Raw genomic sequence first — 17,737 nt, 5'->3', positions numbered from 1 at the left:
AAGAATGGAAGAAAAAGTATCCAATGTACTCAGCCCTACTATGAAACCAATTTATAGCTTTCTTATGAAAGCTGTAACCCAACTATAGCCTAAGAAGAAGGGGAAAGGGGAGAGGAAGGGGGGGAAGATGGGTGGAGGGAGGGCAATTGGTGGGACCACACTTACAGTGCATCTTACAAGGGTACTTGTGAAGTTTACTAGGTGTAGAACATAAATGTCTTAACACAATAACTAAGAAAATTCCGTGAAGGCTATGTTAACCAGTTTGATGAAAATATTTCAAATTGTATATAAAACCAGCACATTGTGCCCCCGACTGCATTAATGCACACAGCTATGATTTAATAAAAATAAAAAAAGAATTCTTTGAATTGCCACATTTCTGTATCCTTATGTCTCCTTTAAATGAAATATAGGTTATGTTATCATTTTATTCAATATGATACTGAAAATACTTGCCTATTCCAGGAAAGAAGAATTAATTTCCACATATTTTGATTTCTGATATTTTTATATGACTATATTATTCTTCCCCTTTATCTGTTTTTGTTTGTTTATTCTTTTCTTTTCTACCTTTTAATATATTACATTTTTAAAATGTATTCATCTTTTCCCCCTCAGTTTTGAAGTTGGATTGTTTATGTCTGCTATTTAATATATGAGTTTATATTTCAATATGATTATTTTAAAAGTAGGAAGTAAAGTATCTACCATTCTTTTAACTACAGTAAAGACTTTAAGATCGTTTACCTTTCCTCCCAACTTAACTTGTAGCTTCTGTGCAGTATTTTAGTTTTGTCTTAATTGCTAATCACACACACAAAAATTTCTTCTTCCTCCTTCTCCTTCCCTACAGGTTTGCAAAGCACTGTATTAAATGATGCTAAATCTTCATCATGTCACTTATTCCACAGACCTATTGCCTTAGCTTTGGTTCCATCAATATATTTTCTAAGCAGACTTTCATTTTTATATTCACTTAAAATTCTCTGATAAAAACATCTTCATTATATTAGGGTCTAGGACAGAGATATTTTTTTCAATCTAAGGAAGAATAGTCAATTATTTCATTAATTTTATAATTTTGTTGTCAATATTACACTTAAATGTATCTTTTTATATTAAGAAAATTGAGGTAATTTTGAAATAGTCTGGCTGATAATGAGTAAAGCGTCACATTTTGTTTTCTTTTCTTAATTTCAGATTAATATGAGGGTATAAATAATTAGGTTGCAATGCTTGCATTTGTTAGGTAAATTCCCTGTTGGAGTTGTATCCTACATGCAAGAGGTGTGCCATAGACTCTTACAATATGCCAGTTAGGTGGGCGCACTCCAGTCCTCTTCCCTTCTCTCCTCTCTCCCTCCCTTTGTCTCCCTGCCCCCAACTTGAATTCAGTTTTCTCTTGTGTGGGGATGTGTCAGATCATATTAGCTTCATATTGAGTACATCGAATACTTGCTTTTCCATTTTTGTGATACTTAACTAAAAAGAACGTGTTTCAACTCCATCCAGGTTAACACAAAGAATGTAAAGCCTCCATCGTTTTATGACTGAATGGTATTCCAGGGTATACATATACTGCAGTTTACATTCTTGGGTTTGTGGACATTTAGGTTGTTTCCTCATGGGTCACATTTTTATGTCAATTCATTTCTTATTAAATTCTTAATAGCTGTCCCAAATTTGTCTTCCTTCTGTTTGAATAGTTAACCTTATCTTCTCTTTGCAGTAAATTTATTTGAGATTAGATTAAACTATAAAGTGTTCTCAGAGATCAGAGATATTTAAGAAAATTACCTACCTGGCCAGCAGTATCCAAGATGTCCAAATAAGCTGGCTCGTTGTCAATCCTAACTTGGGTCTTATAAGCATCTTCTGAAAAACACAAGCCACAGTACATTAAGTGTGTTCAACAGAAAAGGCATAATTTGGTTTAGATTTCATAAAAAAGATAAAATTCTGAAGAGGCTACTACAGAAGAGATATGCTATTCAAGTAACATACATAGATTGAGAAGTATTTGATCCAAAACATCTAGGACAAGCAATGTCTGCTTAAAGTGTAGCCAGGCATATTTCTCCTTCATCAGGAAAATTAAATGATCCAAGGTACTCTAGTGATGTATCAAAGAGAAAAACTCATAGAACAAATGAGTTACTTCCATCCTGATCATGCACTACAAAACTGCATCCTAATATTATGATGGTAAAAAACTAAAGCATTTCTAGAAGATCAGAAACAAGATAGGGATGTTCATTCTCACCTCTTATGTAATATAGCAGGGGAAGTTATAGCCAGAGCAATTAGGCAAGAAGGAAAAATTAAATCATCAAATTGGAAAAGGAGAAACATTCTCTCTGTTCACTGACATAATGATCTTAATCGGCAGGAACCCCAAAATTTCCTTCCTCTTCCCTCCTCTGGGAAAATGTAAATGAACTCAGCAAAGGTAAAGGCTATAAAATCAACAAGTAAAAAACAGATGTATTTCTCTAAACTAACAGTAAACAAACCAGAAAAATTGGGAAATAGATCCCATTTATAACATCAGAAAGTATAAAATACCTAGGAGTAAACTAAACTGAATGTGTGAAGACTTGTATATTGAAAAGTATAAAATGTAGCTGAGAGAAATTAAAGAAGACACAGTAAGTGAAAAGATATCCTGTGTTTATGTATTGAAGACTTAATATTGCTAAGATGTTAATACTACCCAAACTAATTTACAAATTTAATATGATCTTTGTTGTTGGGCTGTGGTGTTCTGCACCAAACATGGCCAGCCTCAGGCTTCAGAATATGCCCTCAGGGCGGTAGATGCTCAGCTCTAGTAGTAGCAGTGACACACCCAGCCTGTCCCACTCTCTGGGGCTGTAGTGCTTGGTGGGGAATATGTGCCTGGTGGGTGAGATTCACTGTCTCCTCAATAGTCGTTTACGTAGAAATAGAGACTAAAAAATATTAGAAACCAAGAAAAATGCTTGTTCTTGTGGCTTTCAATTATGTGATTCTATTTAATAAAGAATAATTCCAAATTTGAAGCATTCTCCATCAGGGAAATATTGACTATATTGAGCTTTCCTACATAATAGTGGTCCTTGCTATCGTTTGAATGTTTGTTCCCTCCAAACCCACATTGAAAAGTAATTCCAGTGCGGCAATATTGAGAAGTATAGAGTCTTCAAGAGGTGACTGGGTCATGAGGGCTTTGTTCTCATGAATGGATGAATAAAACAATGGGTTAATGAATTCAGGATTATGAGGGGAGTGGGACTGGCACAGCTGTGCAAAGGGAAGGAGAGACCTGAGTTGAATGCTCATCCCTCTCTCCATGTGACGCTCTATGCTATCCGGAGACTCTAAAGGAAGTCCCTACCAGCAAGAAGATTCTGACCAGCTGGGCCCCTTGACTTTGGACGCATTTGCCTTCATAAGCACAAGAAATAAATTCTTTTTCTTTATAAATTACCCAGTTTCAAGTGTTGTGTTATAAGCATTAGAAAATAGACAAAGACAGGAAGAAGCTAAGAGGCCACAGGGAGATCAGCTAATGAGCCACTGATAAGACAAGGCACAGAGAGATAATGAAGACGAGAAGGAGGAGCCGAGCAAGAGATAAGAACACCAAGAAGCAGGTTGTGATGACAGGCACGGAAGACGAGTGAAACTCAGACATCATTCCTAATTAACAGTAAAATATTTCAAAGTATTTAATGTGAGAAATATGTCTTCCCCAGTTTAGGCTCAGAGAGGAATAATGAAGGTGAGAATCAGGAAAGGATAAATCTGAGTGAGAAAAATCATATGTTTTGGGATGAGTGGGATCTTAGGAGTTTGTATTTTTAACTGGTGACACTTTGGAAAGCTAGATGGGCTCATAGAAATGTTGAATCTGGTGTATCCTCCCAGGAAAGCGATAGCCAATAAAACAGAATGTTCTGGCCCCAAACTCGTGGAGTCTATTCGATTGGAATCTCTCCTTAGCTTTCATTTGACTTTACGTATTTTGATATGTGATGCTCAGCCAGCTGTTTGCCTGGACAATAAGAATGACTTGCATATTTAGGGTGGTGCCTGTGGCTCAAAAGTGTAGGGCAGCAGCCCCATGTGGTGGGTTCAAACCCAGCCCTGGCCAAAAAAAAAAGAATGACTTGCATATTTTATATCCCTACCCAAAGGCATCAGTTTTCTTCACTTTCTTGCACAGAGATACATAGTTTTGTTTACAGCTGTTGCCTCTCTCTGGAGGAGACAAGAAAGTCATAAAAACACTTGATGAGCTGCAACTGATTAACCATTTATACTTTTTTCCTACAGGAGCTTTTCCTGACTAGTCTCTGTGATTCAAGGGCTTTATTGAGGTTATATTCTAGTGAGAGGCAAGATCAAGAATATAATATAATATAGGCAAAAATATGTTCAAGTTGGTAAAAGATCAGAGAAAGAAAATGACAAATTCTATCCAATGTGGAAGGCAGCTCAAAACTTGGAAGACAGGTAAGTGTTTGAGCGGTGGTTTACTTGGGTGATGGAATTTTTCCCAATGGAAAAAAAAATATGGGGCACCCTCAAGTCACTGTGGTCTTTCCTCCTGAGTAGCACATTCTTGGTGAGATGAAAAACATAATTAATGGAAGATGACATCTAAAATCTAACACTGGAAGAAAAGATTTTTTACATGATTTCAATATCAAGTTTATTGCTCTGAAGTAGTGTTTTCCTTAAATGCATTTCAGGTTAATTTTTGTGTATGCTGTGATATCTTTTGATGTAGATACTGAGCTTTCCCAACATCACTATTGAAGAAAGTGTCCTTTTCCCCTTTTCCTCCAGGTGCACAGACAGATATATCTCCTGCCAGGTCCCGGGGGATGCAGAACTGCTCCATGACCACAGCTGAGGAAACCTGGAGCTGAATTACAAAGCTGCTTCAGAATGCGCTGTTGTGCTGAGGTTTTCAGGCCCACATCTGAGAGCATGGACAGACATGTCTTGAGTAACATCTGAGGGCGGGAAAGATCACTTAGGACCCCTAAGGGAGAGGGACTGGTGCCAAGTTATTGGGTCATTTCAGGGTCTGCTTTGGGACCCAGGTCAGTGGACCTGCCTATGGGAGCAGATATAGGTATGTTTCCGAGGAGCTCCCTGGGCAGTTAAAGCGTCTTCTGGCCAATTGCCAAGAGTGCCAGGAACCTGGTCATGGGCTACTTTATGGTCTAGAAACATTACTTGATCTCTCTAAGAGGTAGACTTCTCATTTAATAAAGGAAGAAAAAGTATTAGCCTTTAATTCATGAAGTTGCCCAGAGGAGTCAATGAGGCATTATGAGGAAGTCACCAAAAAGACTACCTTATATGTAATAGATATTTAGTAAAGGGGTCAATTTGTCCATAATTATTAAGAAATTTGAACTCTGTAATAATGCCATCATCAAATGTGCCTTTGGAGGGCTTACTGTGGCTGAAATGTGTGAGTGATTTATAAGGGGGCAGCCTACGCAAAGAAAGAAGATAAAAGTATTTATTAATCCAGATGAAACATAGTTGTGTCTTGACTATAAGGGTGCTAAGGATGGAGGAAAGTTGGCAGATTTGCAAGAGGATTAGGAGGTCAAAACTATAGTACTTACTTAATTATACATGGAAACAAAACAAAGAATGATAAAAGAGAAGCTCTCAAAATTCTGCCTTTTGCAGCTGGGCAGATAGTTACGGCATTTCTGGAGAGAGGGAAGCAGAAGGATGCCCACAGTTTGATTTTGGAAATGTTGATTGTGTCATGTCTGTGGCTGATGAAAGTGAATACAATGAATAGGTAGTTATCTGGGCTGAGGTTCTGGATAGGGCCCTGAGAGTGTTTTTATTATATTAATTCATGTTCTATAGTGGGCCCATATCATGTCAAACATGGTTGTACCTTCTGACCCTGGAATTTACAACCTCCTGGAGTCTGGCTGCAGCCTATATTTTGTTTTATGCATCATTTATGGTAAATGCAAAGAGCAAACTGAACCACTGTGAAAAGCTTTCAGACTATCATTGAATTTAGGCCTAAGTCAATAATTATTCATACTGTTGATTTTGAGCCACAAAATAAACAAATGAATTATTGTCAAAAACCTTTGATTTTGAAAGTAGTAATGATTAACCACAGGAGGCACATTATTAATGCATAGTGCTGAGTGCCTCTTATGAATTGTTTTTTTGTTAGCTACTGGAAATGTGAAGACACATACACACAGAGGCATACACAACAGTCTGTTCTCTCAAGGAGTTTGTACAATCATGGTGGGAAACACACATACAAACAATTATTTACAGTGGGATGTTAAGACTCCAAAATTTATAGTGCATAGATCCTACCTTCAAGAAAATTAGTTCCTTATAACTGTGCTCCAGAAGGCCGAAGTTATGCTAAGTATGAACTGTAGGGTATCCTATCTAGTATAGTTTTAGCAACTGCCAACCATCCTAAATTTACTCAGTATATGGTCACCCATATAATTTTTCTATTTTCTATCCCACTGCTCTTTGTACATCCACTGATCTTTCATAAAAGAAATCTTGTGAATTACTTGTGATTTTTTTTTTTTGAAGATGCATAGGATTGTTTTTCAATTTCACTGGGAAATAAGAATAGTTACTCTGAACAGGCATCTGTGACCCAAGGATCACAACTGAGTCTTTCTGATTTCATGTTTGTTTATTTAAACTCAAAAGCCCAAAGAAGAGCCTGCTGAGGCCAGGGACAAGCTGAGAAATCTAGGCGAGAACTGCTCTGTATGATTATTTGAGTACCAGATAAGCCCAGCACAGGAAACCTGTGTCCGATAAAAGCTTCTCTAGGGATCAGAAAACCCCTTCAAACAGCCTTGATGAGAACTGGCTGGAAACTAAAGCCAAGCCGTCTATCCAAGGTTTCTTTTTTTTACTATTTAAAAAGTGTCTACCAGAATACACATTCCATTGTGGGGTATCTAGGTCACCTGCCTGGCCTCCATGGAAACTAATCCTTTTCATTTCCTCTCTATAAACAATCTTTCTGTTTCCATTCATCTACTCCCTTTGAGACCACCCATGCAGAAATGCACTGTCAGAAATACTCTCCTGAATGCATATAAACACCTTCCTGAATTTCAATCATCTGCCTATAGATCCAACCCTGAATTGAGTTCATTTATTTTCCTAAGCAAGGGACCAAATGTACACACAGTGTTATTAGGTAGACACCATAGCAGCTGCTTGCTATATCGTTTGCGCAGAAAAGCATACTGGGGCCCCATTCTTGGAGGCATTTCCACCTTAAAATTCACCTCCAAATACTAATGTTTCGTTTGAGACTATTGCTTCTCCTAATTAAGGTATGTTCTTCTCTCTCTTTCCCCACAGATATTTTACAGGAAGAAATCACTGAAACCCTGTATTAAAGCCTCAAACCTATCACAAAATATCTGTGCTAGGACTGGCTGGCCACTTAGACTCATATGTAAGATGAAGATAATAGGATAGTCAAAGCATAGGCATTCTGGATGGAGCCACACGTGATAGTGCTTTTGAAGAAGGAACGCACGGCTTAAACCAGAGACATTTCATGTTGTGATTTTTATTTAGTATTGCTTCACATTAGATATTAAACTGAATGAAAACTGAATCACTTCTACACTTTATATTTATCCCTGTCGAAATGCCCTTTTCCAAACAAGTAAATCATAAAGAATTTGGCAAGATATATTGGCAATAGTAATCAAAAATCAAAAGTTGTGATTAATTCAAACAGGGCAAAGGTATTCTGGATAATTTCCCCAATGTAACCAATTTCATTCCTTTTCAAAGCAACATATGCATTAAGTTATTTTAAAATATTTTACTCATACATATAAATTGTGATAATATATTACCACCAAAGTATATAACTGAGAAAAAATATCAGAAAGTTATTGTATTTTTCGTAGATGACTTTAAAATATCTTACGGTAATTTAAGACTTTTTTCGTTGTTTATCCCCAAATCTGAAATGTACAATTGGTATTACAGTAAAGTTATTTTTTTATAATGCTGAGCTAGCATACATCTCCAAGATATTAATCATTGACCCGAAATTTTAAAGGCAATACATAACACAAAGGCTCAAATAATCTATTTATAAGATCTTTCTCAAAGGATTACTTAAATAAATCATCTCCATTGTGTGTGTGCACATGTGCATGTATATACAGGGGAGAAGTACCTTGAAGAATAGCATATTGGACACTTTTTCTTAAACAAAAGTTAAATCAGAGTTAAATCAGCACTGATGCAAATCTAATATATGTATCAGTATCTTTATCAATAATTAATTCAACATATACGTAAGTGTGTAACAGATGTTGCACAATCTGATGGCCACAGTCTGCATTGTTGAAAAAGACAGGTAGTTTCTATTCACAAAGAATTTAAAATCTTGGGAAATTACATGAAATACCAAGGCAATGGTGTTGTATTTTAATGAATGCTACGTTAGAAATGCTTTGATAGGTGTTTATTGAGGGACACAGCAGAAGCATACGAGAAACCAACATTGAACTGAGGTCAGTCCTTCAAGGCTTGGACAGAAAACAGAATAGGAAGGAGGAAGAGAGGAAGAGTTCTGCCAGGCAGGGAGAAAGGAAGTTGCATGAGTTCTAATGTAACCTTTGTTTTGCACCTAAACATTCACTGACTGAACTGTACCAAGAATCGACATGCTTGTCAGCTTATAAAGACTTGGAAAACTGTTCTGATTATTCATGTTGCCAGAGTTTTTTGACCTGCCGTGGGATGCTGTAATTCCTCTACTAGGCATATATCCAAAATACAAAAAAATCACTTTGCAAAAAGGATATTTGCACTAGATTATTCACTGCAGCTCAATTCATAACAGCCAAGTCATGGGAAAAGCCCAAGTGCCCATCAACCCATGAATGGATTAATAAATTGTGGTATATATATATATATATACACATACCATGGAATACTATGCAGTCTTAAAAAAGACGGAGACTTTACCTCTTTTATGTTTACATAGATGGACCTGGCACATATTCTCCTGAGTAAAATATCTCAAGAATGGATGAAAAAGTATCCAGTGTACTCAGTACTTCTATGAAACCTACTTAGATTTACTCACACTTTCTTATGAAAGATTGAACACAACTATAGCCCAGGATGAAGGAGAGAAATGGAGTGGGAAGGGAGGGGAGGGAGGAGGTTTGATAGAGGGAGGGTAAACGGTGGTGGGACCATACCTATGGAGCATATTGCAAGGGTAGAAGTCAAATTTACCAAGTATACAACATAAATGTCTTAACACAATAACCAAGTAAATGAGGTGAAAGCTATATTAATTAGTTTCATGTAAGCATGTCAGATTGTATTAAAAAATCAACACACTGTGCCCCACAGATGCATAAATGTATTCATGATGTATGTATATATGACTTAATAAAAAAATAATAAAGACTTAGAAAACTGGCCAAACTGAGCTTGTAGAATGATTCCAGGTAAAACAAGAACACCTGCTCATACCATAGAAATAAAAGCTAATGTCAAGGATGCCAGAAGAACATAAACCCTGGGAAGTCACAGAGATCACAAGGCAGACCTTGGACATTTTTCTCATGCTATAGTATTGAAGGTGAGTCCAGTTTACTTATGACTGTGGAGGGGAGGATAGGGTCTCTGAGATGTATCTAAGTTACGCAGCAATTAAAATTTTTCCCTAGACATATAAAAAGATCCTATTAGGATAAGTTTGGTACTGGCTGGCATTTCCCTGCTTACCCAGATTCTCCAGTGACCTACATGCCTGGCACAACGCCTGTAGCCCTGGCCTCTGCTGCAAGAGGACTTGCCATGATTATTAGACTCCCTGAGCAATACAACCTGTATTATACTTATGGAACCATTGGACCACCTGGACTTTTGCATGTGCAGAGGGCAACTACTAGACAATGTCGTTTCAAACAGTTTCTTCTCAGATAAAAGATACACGGTTGGAGAAGTCTCCTCAGTGGAGACTTACAGCCTAGGCAAGCTGCTCTCTCCCAAAGCCCTTAGCTACAGAAATTGCCTCAGGCTATCACTTCCATGTTAGGGACCTTTAATCCTTTCTTTTCAACTTGAGAGCATAGAGAGACTTAAATATAAAATGAAAAACTATAACCCTGGAGAAAACCATAAAGGAAAATCTTGAGAATCTAGACCAAGTCAAAATGAAAAAAAAAAAAAAATGTAAATTGGAGTTCAATTTTTTTTAAATCAATAATTTTGTTCTATGAAAAATTCCATTAAGGGGATAAAAATATACTAGATACAGAGAAAATATTTTCAAGCCACATATCTGACAAAGGAGTATTTATCATATTAAAAATCTCTAAAAACTCAATAGTAAAAAAAAATAAACACATCATCCAATTAAAAAGTGTGAGAAAGACATAAAGAGACATTCCACCAAATTCTATATTCAGACAAAAAGTGTATAAAAACATGTTGAACATTATTTGCCTTAGGGATGTACACATTAAAACCATAATTAGATAATATAACATACCTATTAGAATGACCAAGTTAAAATAATTAAAATAAAACACAGTGATAACATTTAATGTGAAAAAATTTGTATCACTCACACATTACTGGCAGGGACATAAAATGGTACAACCACTCAGGAAAATAGTTTGGTACTTTCTTGACAACAACAAAATATATAATCATATATACACTATAAAAAAACAGCAATTGTATCATAATGCATCATACAAAGCAATAATTAACACTCCTTTGTATTTATTCCAGAGATATTAAGACTTACATTCACCCAAAATCACACACTAAAACCAATGTGTCCAAATTCGTTATATTAACTTAATTCATAATAGCAAAATCTTAAAACATACCCCATATCCTCAATGTGTGTATGGTTATACAACAATTCCATGCCATGGAATCTACTCAGTAATAAGAAGGAAATAGAGAATTAATGCATCACCCAACATAAGTGAATAAAATAATTCAGTTCAGTTAAGTAAGAAAAATTCTTGCCATGAAAAAAGTTTGGTGTGGGAAAAATGTCACTATTTGTGAAAAAATATTGGTACATAGAAAAATATTGGGTACATAGAAAATTCAAAGAAAGTATAGAAAAATTAGATTAAATAAATGAATTTAGCAAGTTTTCTAGGAAAAAAATACAGAAAAATCATCAATTTTATTTCTTTATTAAGGAAACAAAGAAGAAATTAAATTATTTAATGTATTATTTGCCACAGTATTAAAAATTCCAAATCACAAAGAATCTTCATTGCAAAAGTTTTGTAAGACTTCTACATAAAAACCTGTAAGATATTATGAGAAAAATTTAAAGTTATTTAAATAAGTGCAAGTTTATGCCATATTTATGGATAGGAAGATTTAATATTATAATAATCTTGGTTTTCCCCTAATTGATTTATAAGTACATACAAAACATATTTGAGGGTGGGGACAGAGATTTAGTAATTGATTCTAAATTTGTGGAAATGGAAAGGGCCAAGGATGTTTGAGACAATCTCAAAATGAACAACAAATCCTACCATTTATCAAGACATACTGTCAATCTACAGCAGTTAGGATAGTGTGATGTTGGCAGATAAGCAGAAAAATAACCAAATAGGAAAATAGCCAGAATAGAGAACCAATGGTAATGAATCTTTTTTTTTTTCTTTTTAGATGACAGTTGGCATTTATGAAGAGTAGGGGAAAAATCTTTTCAATAAATAAAACTGGTAATTGGATATTGAAAATGTTAGAATGTAACTACTACTTCATAATGTGCAATAAATAAATTTTAGCTATATTATAAATATGCAAAGCAAAACAATAAACATTATAAGCGGAACTGGGGAAGGATGCCTGCATGGTTTGGAGTGTTAAGACTTCCCAAAAACTAAAATAAAACCCCATAAACTGAAAGATTGACAATTCAAATACATTTATAAAAATTGGACTATATTGAAACAAAAAACTAGTTCCTCGAGGCATTTTAAGGAAATGAAAATGTTAGCCATGTTGCTGAATAAAGTGTGTTTAACACAAGGCTCATATCCAGAATATCTAAAGCGTCCCTACACATCATTCAGAAAGAGACAACCTTCTCCATTGGAGAGCAGGCAAGAAATTGAAGGCTGTTGTGTTTTCTTGTTTGTTTGTTTAGTAATAACAAGGTGTTTATTTTTCAAAACTAAACAATATGTAATTATTGTTTTATCCAGTAAACTAAATGCTGTATGACTTCATTAATAATCAGTAGAATCAAATTAAAATGATAATATGGTGCAACTACTCACCTAACAAAATGGTAAGCTTAAAAAACTGGCAGTATCGAATAGTGGTGAGTTTGTGGAGCTATAAGAAATTTTATGTACTACATCTGGAGTGTAGAATGGTGTAGTCAGTTTAGAAAACTGGGAGTCTCAACTAAAACTTACCATACACATAGCCCATGGTGTACGGTGGTAGGCTGAATTACCTGTCCTCGTTCTCCTCTGTACTAATGTTAGACGTCTATACCGGTGTCATAGTTTCATGGTGGGTGTGGTGCACTCCCTGCTTTTTGAATTTTGTCTTGACTGTTTGATTTGCTTAATGAAATTCTAATTAACGTGATGTGAGCAGAAGTGTGAAATATGCAGGTACAGTCTGGCGCAGGCTCTTTTGGTTCTTCCCTTGCCATAACAAGAGTATTCCCCAGGAAACCCACTGGTTTCCAGCGCAACATAGATACCAGTCTGAAGCAAAGCCTGCAGCCCAACTCATTTACAGGTGTGTGAGGGACCAATAAATGCTATTGTTTTCACTCAGATTTTGTGGTAATTTGCTTTGTAGCAAAACCTTTCCAGAACAACTTTATCGCCCTTGGTAGAGTGCTGTGTCATCACAGCTCACAGCAGCTTCCAGTTCTTGGGCTTAGGTGATTCTCTTGCCTCAGCCTCCTGAGTAGTTGGGACTTTAGGTGCCCACCACAATGCCTGGCTATTTTTTGTTGTAGTTTGGCCGGAGCCGGGTTTGAACCCGCCACCCTCGGTATATGGGGCTGGTGCCCTACTCACTGAGCCACAAGCGCCGCCCTACACCTTATTTTCTAAAAAATGTTTTAAAAAGGAATGTTACAAATTACTCAATTTTAAGAAAAGGAAATATTGCATATTTTGTCTAATTTTTTCTATAATTTATAGTAACACCATAAAGAATTTGTACAAAAAAAAAAGAATTTGTACTACATTAGTCTATCTCAACTAATTTTTATAATTTTCTCTTTTCTTTTAGTTTATATTAGTTTTATCTCACATAATGACAACTTACAGGTATTTAGTGTTCATATTGAATAAATATATTTCTGATAATGCTGATGACTATGAGCTACGAGGATGGAAGTTGGAATGATGTCTCATAGGGCCTTTCTGTCCCATGTATCTTTCTCATTGATGTGGTATGATGTCCCAAATTTCACCTCTTCTGTTTTATTTCCTCTGGTTAAGATAAGCTATTTTATTTCCAGGAACTCCCTATTACAATGCAATAAAACTACAAGAGAGGTAAAATATTAAGCTATTATCAACCACAAACACCTTACCCGGAGAGGAGATTACTTTTGTACAAAATTAGCTGTCACAAGAGAAAGCAGGAAGCAGGGCCTGAGGGGATGATCAGCAGGGATGATAAAGGGAGTGGAAGGTGGGGAGAATACTGCCTAACGGTTTTGGGGACAGAGACTGGGAGAGGAAAAGTGAACAACAACAGAGCAACAGCAGGCATACAGGCGCCTGCAGATCAGACAGGACCCAGGTTGGGACAGCAGCCTGCTGAAGAGCATTGCATGACCAGGAAGAAACAGTTCATGTTATTTTCCTCTCAAAATTGATAAAAAAAATTTTTATGCCCAAGCTTTCTAAGTATGGAGTTATCACAACTCAATTCCATGTATATGTCAAAGATAAATTTGACATAAAGGAACAAAATATATGGAATTTTAGGCTGGATTTTGTACACTTGGGTAATCCTTAATTTGTCAGCTTCTCTAACGGCTGCTGAAATAAAATTTCCCCTACAGATGAGGGAAGAGAGAGAAAAAGGAAGAGAGAGAGTTTTAAGAACAGTAGACTAGAGTAGAGCTTCACAAACTTTCCTGTATATATGAATTTCCTGAAGTTCTTGTTGAAGTGAAGATTCTGGTTCAGTTTGGGGCTGGCACTGGGATTCTGTGCTTCTAGTAAGCTCAATCATTCCCACGCTACTAGTCCGGGACCTATCGCATCACTTTCCAACGGAAGTATGATAGAAGCCACATATGCAATTTTCAGATCGCTGTACTAAAACAGTAAAAGGAAATGGACTAAGTTAATCTTAACATATATTATCTAACTCAATTTATCCAAATTATCATTTGAATCTCTGTAAGCTATAAAAGAAAATATTAAAGAGCTATCTTGGATTATTTTTCTTGTACAAAGTTTTCAAAAGCTATTGTATATGTCAAATTACTTAGAGAACATGTCGATTTGGGCTGAGTCACATGTCAAATACAAAACAGCTATAGCTTATGGCTTCTGTATTGACCAAGGAAGATCTACAGAGAAAGGATTGATCATATTTCCATTGACTCAAAATTTAAATATAGAATATTTTTTCACAGTCATTTGTGGCCTTCTCAATTAAAGGAGGTAAAATAAAAATTTTAGATACAAGCCAATGACATGCCTATTTTTGTTGCAAATATCTATTATCTTTCAACTAAGTATTCTATAGCTTACTTCTTGTATTTGTCAAGGTTCTCTAAAGAAACAGAAATAGTAAGATATGTCTCCTATTATTAATAAATTATATGTATCATGTATATAATTACATACAGCTGCTCCATTATGAATTTATATTTATCAGATATAATATATATCTACATAAATACCCAAGTATATTTATTTATATGTATGGAGACAAATATTTATTATGAGAAACTGGCCCATGCAATCAAGGAAGCTGAGAAATCCCAAGACCTGCTGTCTCTCGGCTGGAGACCCAGGAGACCAATGGTGTAGCTCGGTTTGTGTCTGAAAGTCTGAGCACTGGGAGAACTTGTGGTATAAGTTCCAATCCAAAGAGAGAAGAGGAACAATGACCCAGCTCAAGCAGTCAGCAAAAGGAGTTTCCTCTGTTTCAGCCTTTTTCTCAATTTATGTCTATAATTGAATAGATGGGGCCCATCCACTTTCAGGAAGGCAGTCTGCTTTATTCAGCCTACATATTCAATTCTTAATTGCAGCCAGAAAGATCCTCATAGACCCAGCCAGAATATATTTTACCAAAGGTTAAGGCACCCCATGGCCTAGTCAACCTGATGGACAAAGTTAACCTTTCCACTTTGCTACAGGCCTTTCTGCTTTTGTCCAGTAAGAAACTGTAAGGCCTCCTCTTGTACTTCTACAACACCTGCACATAGCTGTGTTACAGTCCCCTTAACTATTCTTTCTAATTATTTGTCTTAGTCTCAGCTATTTGAAAGTATGAAGCATGCCTTGTTCACATGCTATTGAATATGCATTTTCTCACATTGTGGTGGGTGCATAAGAAGTGGTCAGTAAATTCAATTTCCTTTCTTCTCACACTGTGTCTAGCACTCTGCTCAATTTTTCAAACTTGATACTTAATTTGCACAGTGCATTGTGAAGTATATATCAATATGTCCTTTTATATATGGAAGAGAGAGGGATTACATTTTACTATTACAAAATCGGTAGAAGGCGTTGGGAGACTGAATCAGGACTGTTAGACTCCAAAAGCTGCTCGCTCTGTGCTGCACCTGGTGTTTTCTAAAGACTAATCAAGTGAGTGAGGTTCACTTTGACAATTTTGGGCTAATTCTTAAAAGAATTGAGTGAATACTTAACTTCCAAGTCTTACCCAGACTTAAATTAATACTCAGATATAAAGAGTTAAGTAGGAGTTGAATTGAAAGCATCTTTAGAAAAGGACAGGAAAAATTACAGTGGACAATTAAGTTTGTAGCCACCCACCGTCTTTTGAATGCTATATTCTATGATTGAGAGAGAAACAACAACTCACTTTCCCAGCCTCCTTTGCATAGAATTACAGGCTTCTGGGCTTGGCCAATCAGATGTATCCAATAAAATCCTTAATTCAAATGTGATTCAGAAGAGCATGCCTGTGTCATGAGTATCAGGATTTCTGGGAAGAAGAGAGTATAGCAAATACCACTCCTATGTACAGTGGTGGCAACGGCAGTTTCACTGCTAGCTTGATGGAACCAAAGTTAGTCATACCTGGTTCAGGCATGTCCTCTCGGAATTCACTTCTCACTCTCCATTGGAGGGTGTGTATGCCTAAGTTCTTTCCGTTTTTCCCACCTTGAAAGTATCCTACAGAAGTGATTGCTCATAGTTCTTTAGAGAGGACTTGAGTTTGGCTACCCAGCAACCTGGTCATTTCTCTGAAGAGGATTTTTTCCCCGACCTAGCTCTAATTCCTCTTCTTTCTTTAGGCTTCTGCACCAGGCAACATTTAGTTTTCTCTTCTTTTCCCCATAGCAACAATTCTCGTTTATAGTCTAAGTGTCACCTTCAAACATCTCGTCTCCATTTATGTTTCCACCACTCAGTAGGAACAACCTAATTTTTCACAGCTATGCACCAGAGCAGAAGACAAGAACACACAGCTTCTGACTGATTTGTGCAGTGCTTTATTCACACTGTAGTTTTTCTTTTCTTTTGGAGGCACTGAATGTAAAAGATGCCTGTCGCGTCTGGAGGCTGTGTGATTGGCACGTGTTCCTTCTCTGTGGTTAGGTGCCACCAGCGGGGCCTCATAGATGTCTACCTTTTTATTTCCCTTGTTCTTTCTCCTCCTTTCTCTCTTATGTTTTGGCTGAATTTTGGAGAAAGAAAGCAATGTTGTGAAATGAAAAAAAGAAAAAAAAAGAAATTAAGAAAGAAAGAAAGAAAAAGAAGTGTGATCTGGAATTCTTCCCTGATTTAAAGTTGGCTTTGTTCTATATTTTTATGCCCTAGAGACCCAGCTCATAATGTTAATCTTGTAGTCTGCATATATTTTCAAGGATTTCTCTTACCTAAAGGAAAAGAACGTAATGTAATATGTTCAGGAGGTGATAAACACTGAAGCACGGTTTCATTAATTCAAGGTGCTCTCATCGACTCTGGGAAAATAGTAACTCTGAGAGAAAGATAGGTAAGCAATAAAGATGAGGGGAAGCTACCCATAGTCGGCGTTTAAGCATGCCTAACGCTCATGGACATGGAATTCTTTTTCTATACTCTGTCTATTCCATTGAGGAAGAGAGAGAACTCTGTGAAAAACAATGGAAACTTTTGATTGCTCTGAAATCCTCCAAACTACTGTACAATGTAGCCTGCAATAAGAGTCCAACAGTTTCACCATAATAAATTTTCCAAACTTCCAGTCACTGACAGCTATTTATCCTAATACTAAGGATGCTGGATTGTTTTGTGTTCTCCTAATATTCACAGGACAGCATGCTTTCATGCCACTGTTTTGCTAGGAATGCCTTCTTCCACCTCTTCATCGTGCAAAATGCTGCTCCCTAGCTTTAAGGATCAGCCCAAATATTATCTCCTTTGTGAAAGTTTCACTTACCTGTCTTTTCTGAAAAAGTAATATGTTTCTTTATTTATAATTTTTTTTTTTTTTTTAT

General features: G+C 36.3%; 1 protein-coding gene across 1 annotated transcript in view; it reads right to left on the bottom strand.

Annotated features, from left to right (window-relative positions):
• The window catches only part of RIT2 (Ras like without CAAX 2), a 366,925-nt gene that overhangs the window by 223,764 nt on the left and 125,424 nt on the right, over positions 1-17,737 (bottom strand). The window contains exon 3 of the mRNA XM_003784731.2: positions 1,805-1,878. Within this exon, the coding sequence (XP_003784779.1) occupies positions 1,805-1,878 (74 nt within the window). The remainder of the gene's footprint in view (positions 1-1,804; positions 1,879-17,737) is intronic.

This window comes from Otolemur garnettii, unplaced genomic scaffold, assembly GCF_000181295.1.
Source record: "Otolemur garnettii isolate 467f Iridium unplaced genomic scaffold, OtoGar3 scaffold00012, whole genome shotgun sequence".
NCBI lineage: Eukaryota > Metazoa > Chordata > Mammalia > Primates > Galagidae > Otolemur > Otolemur garnettii.
The sequence above is the reverse complement of the archived record's forward strand: the minus strand, read 5'-3'. Positions and strand labels throughout refer to the sequence as shown.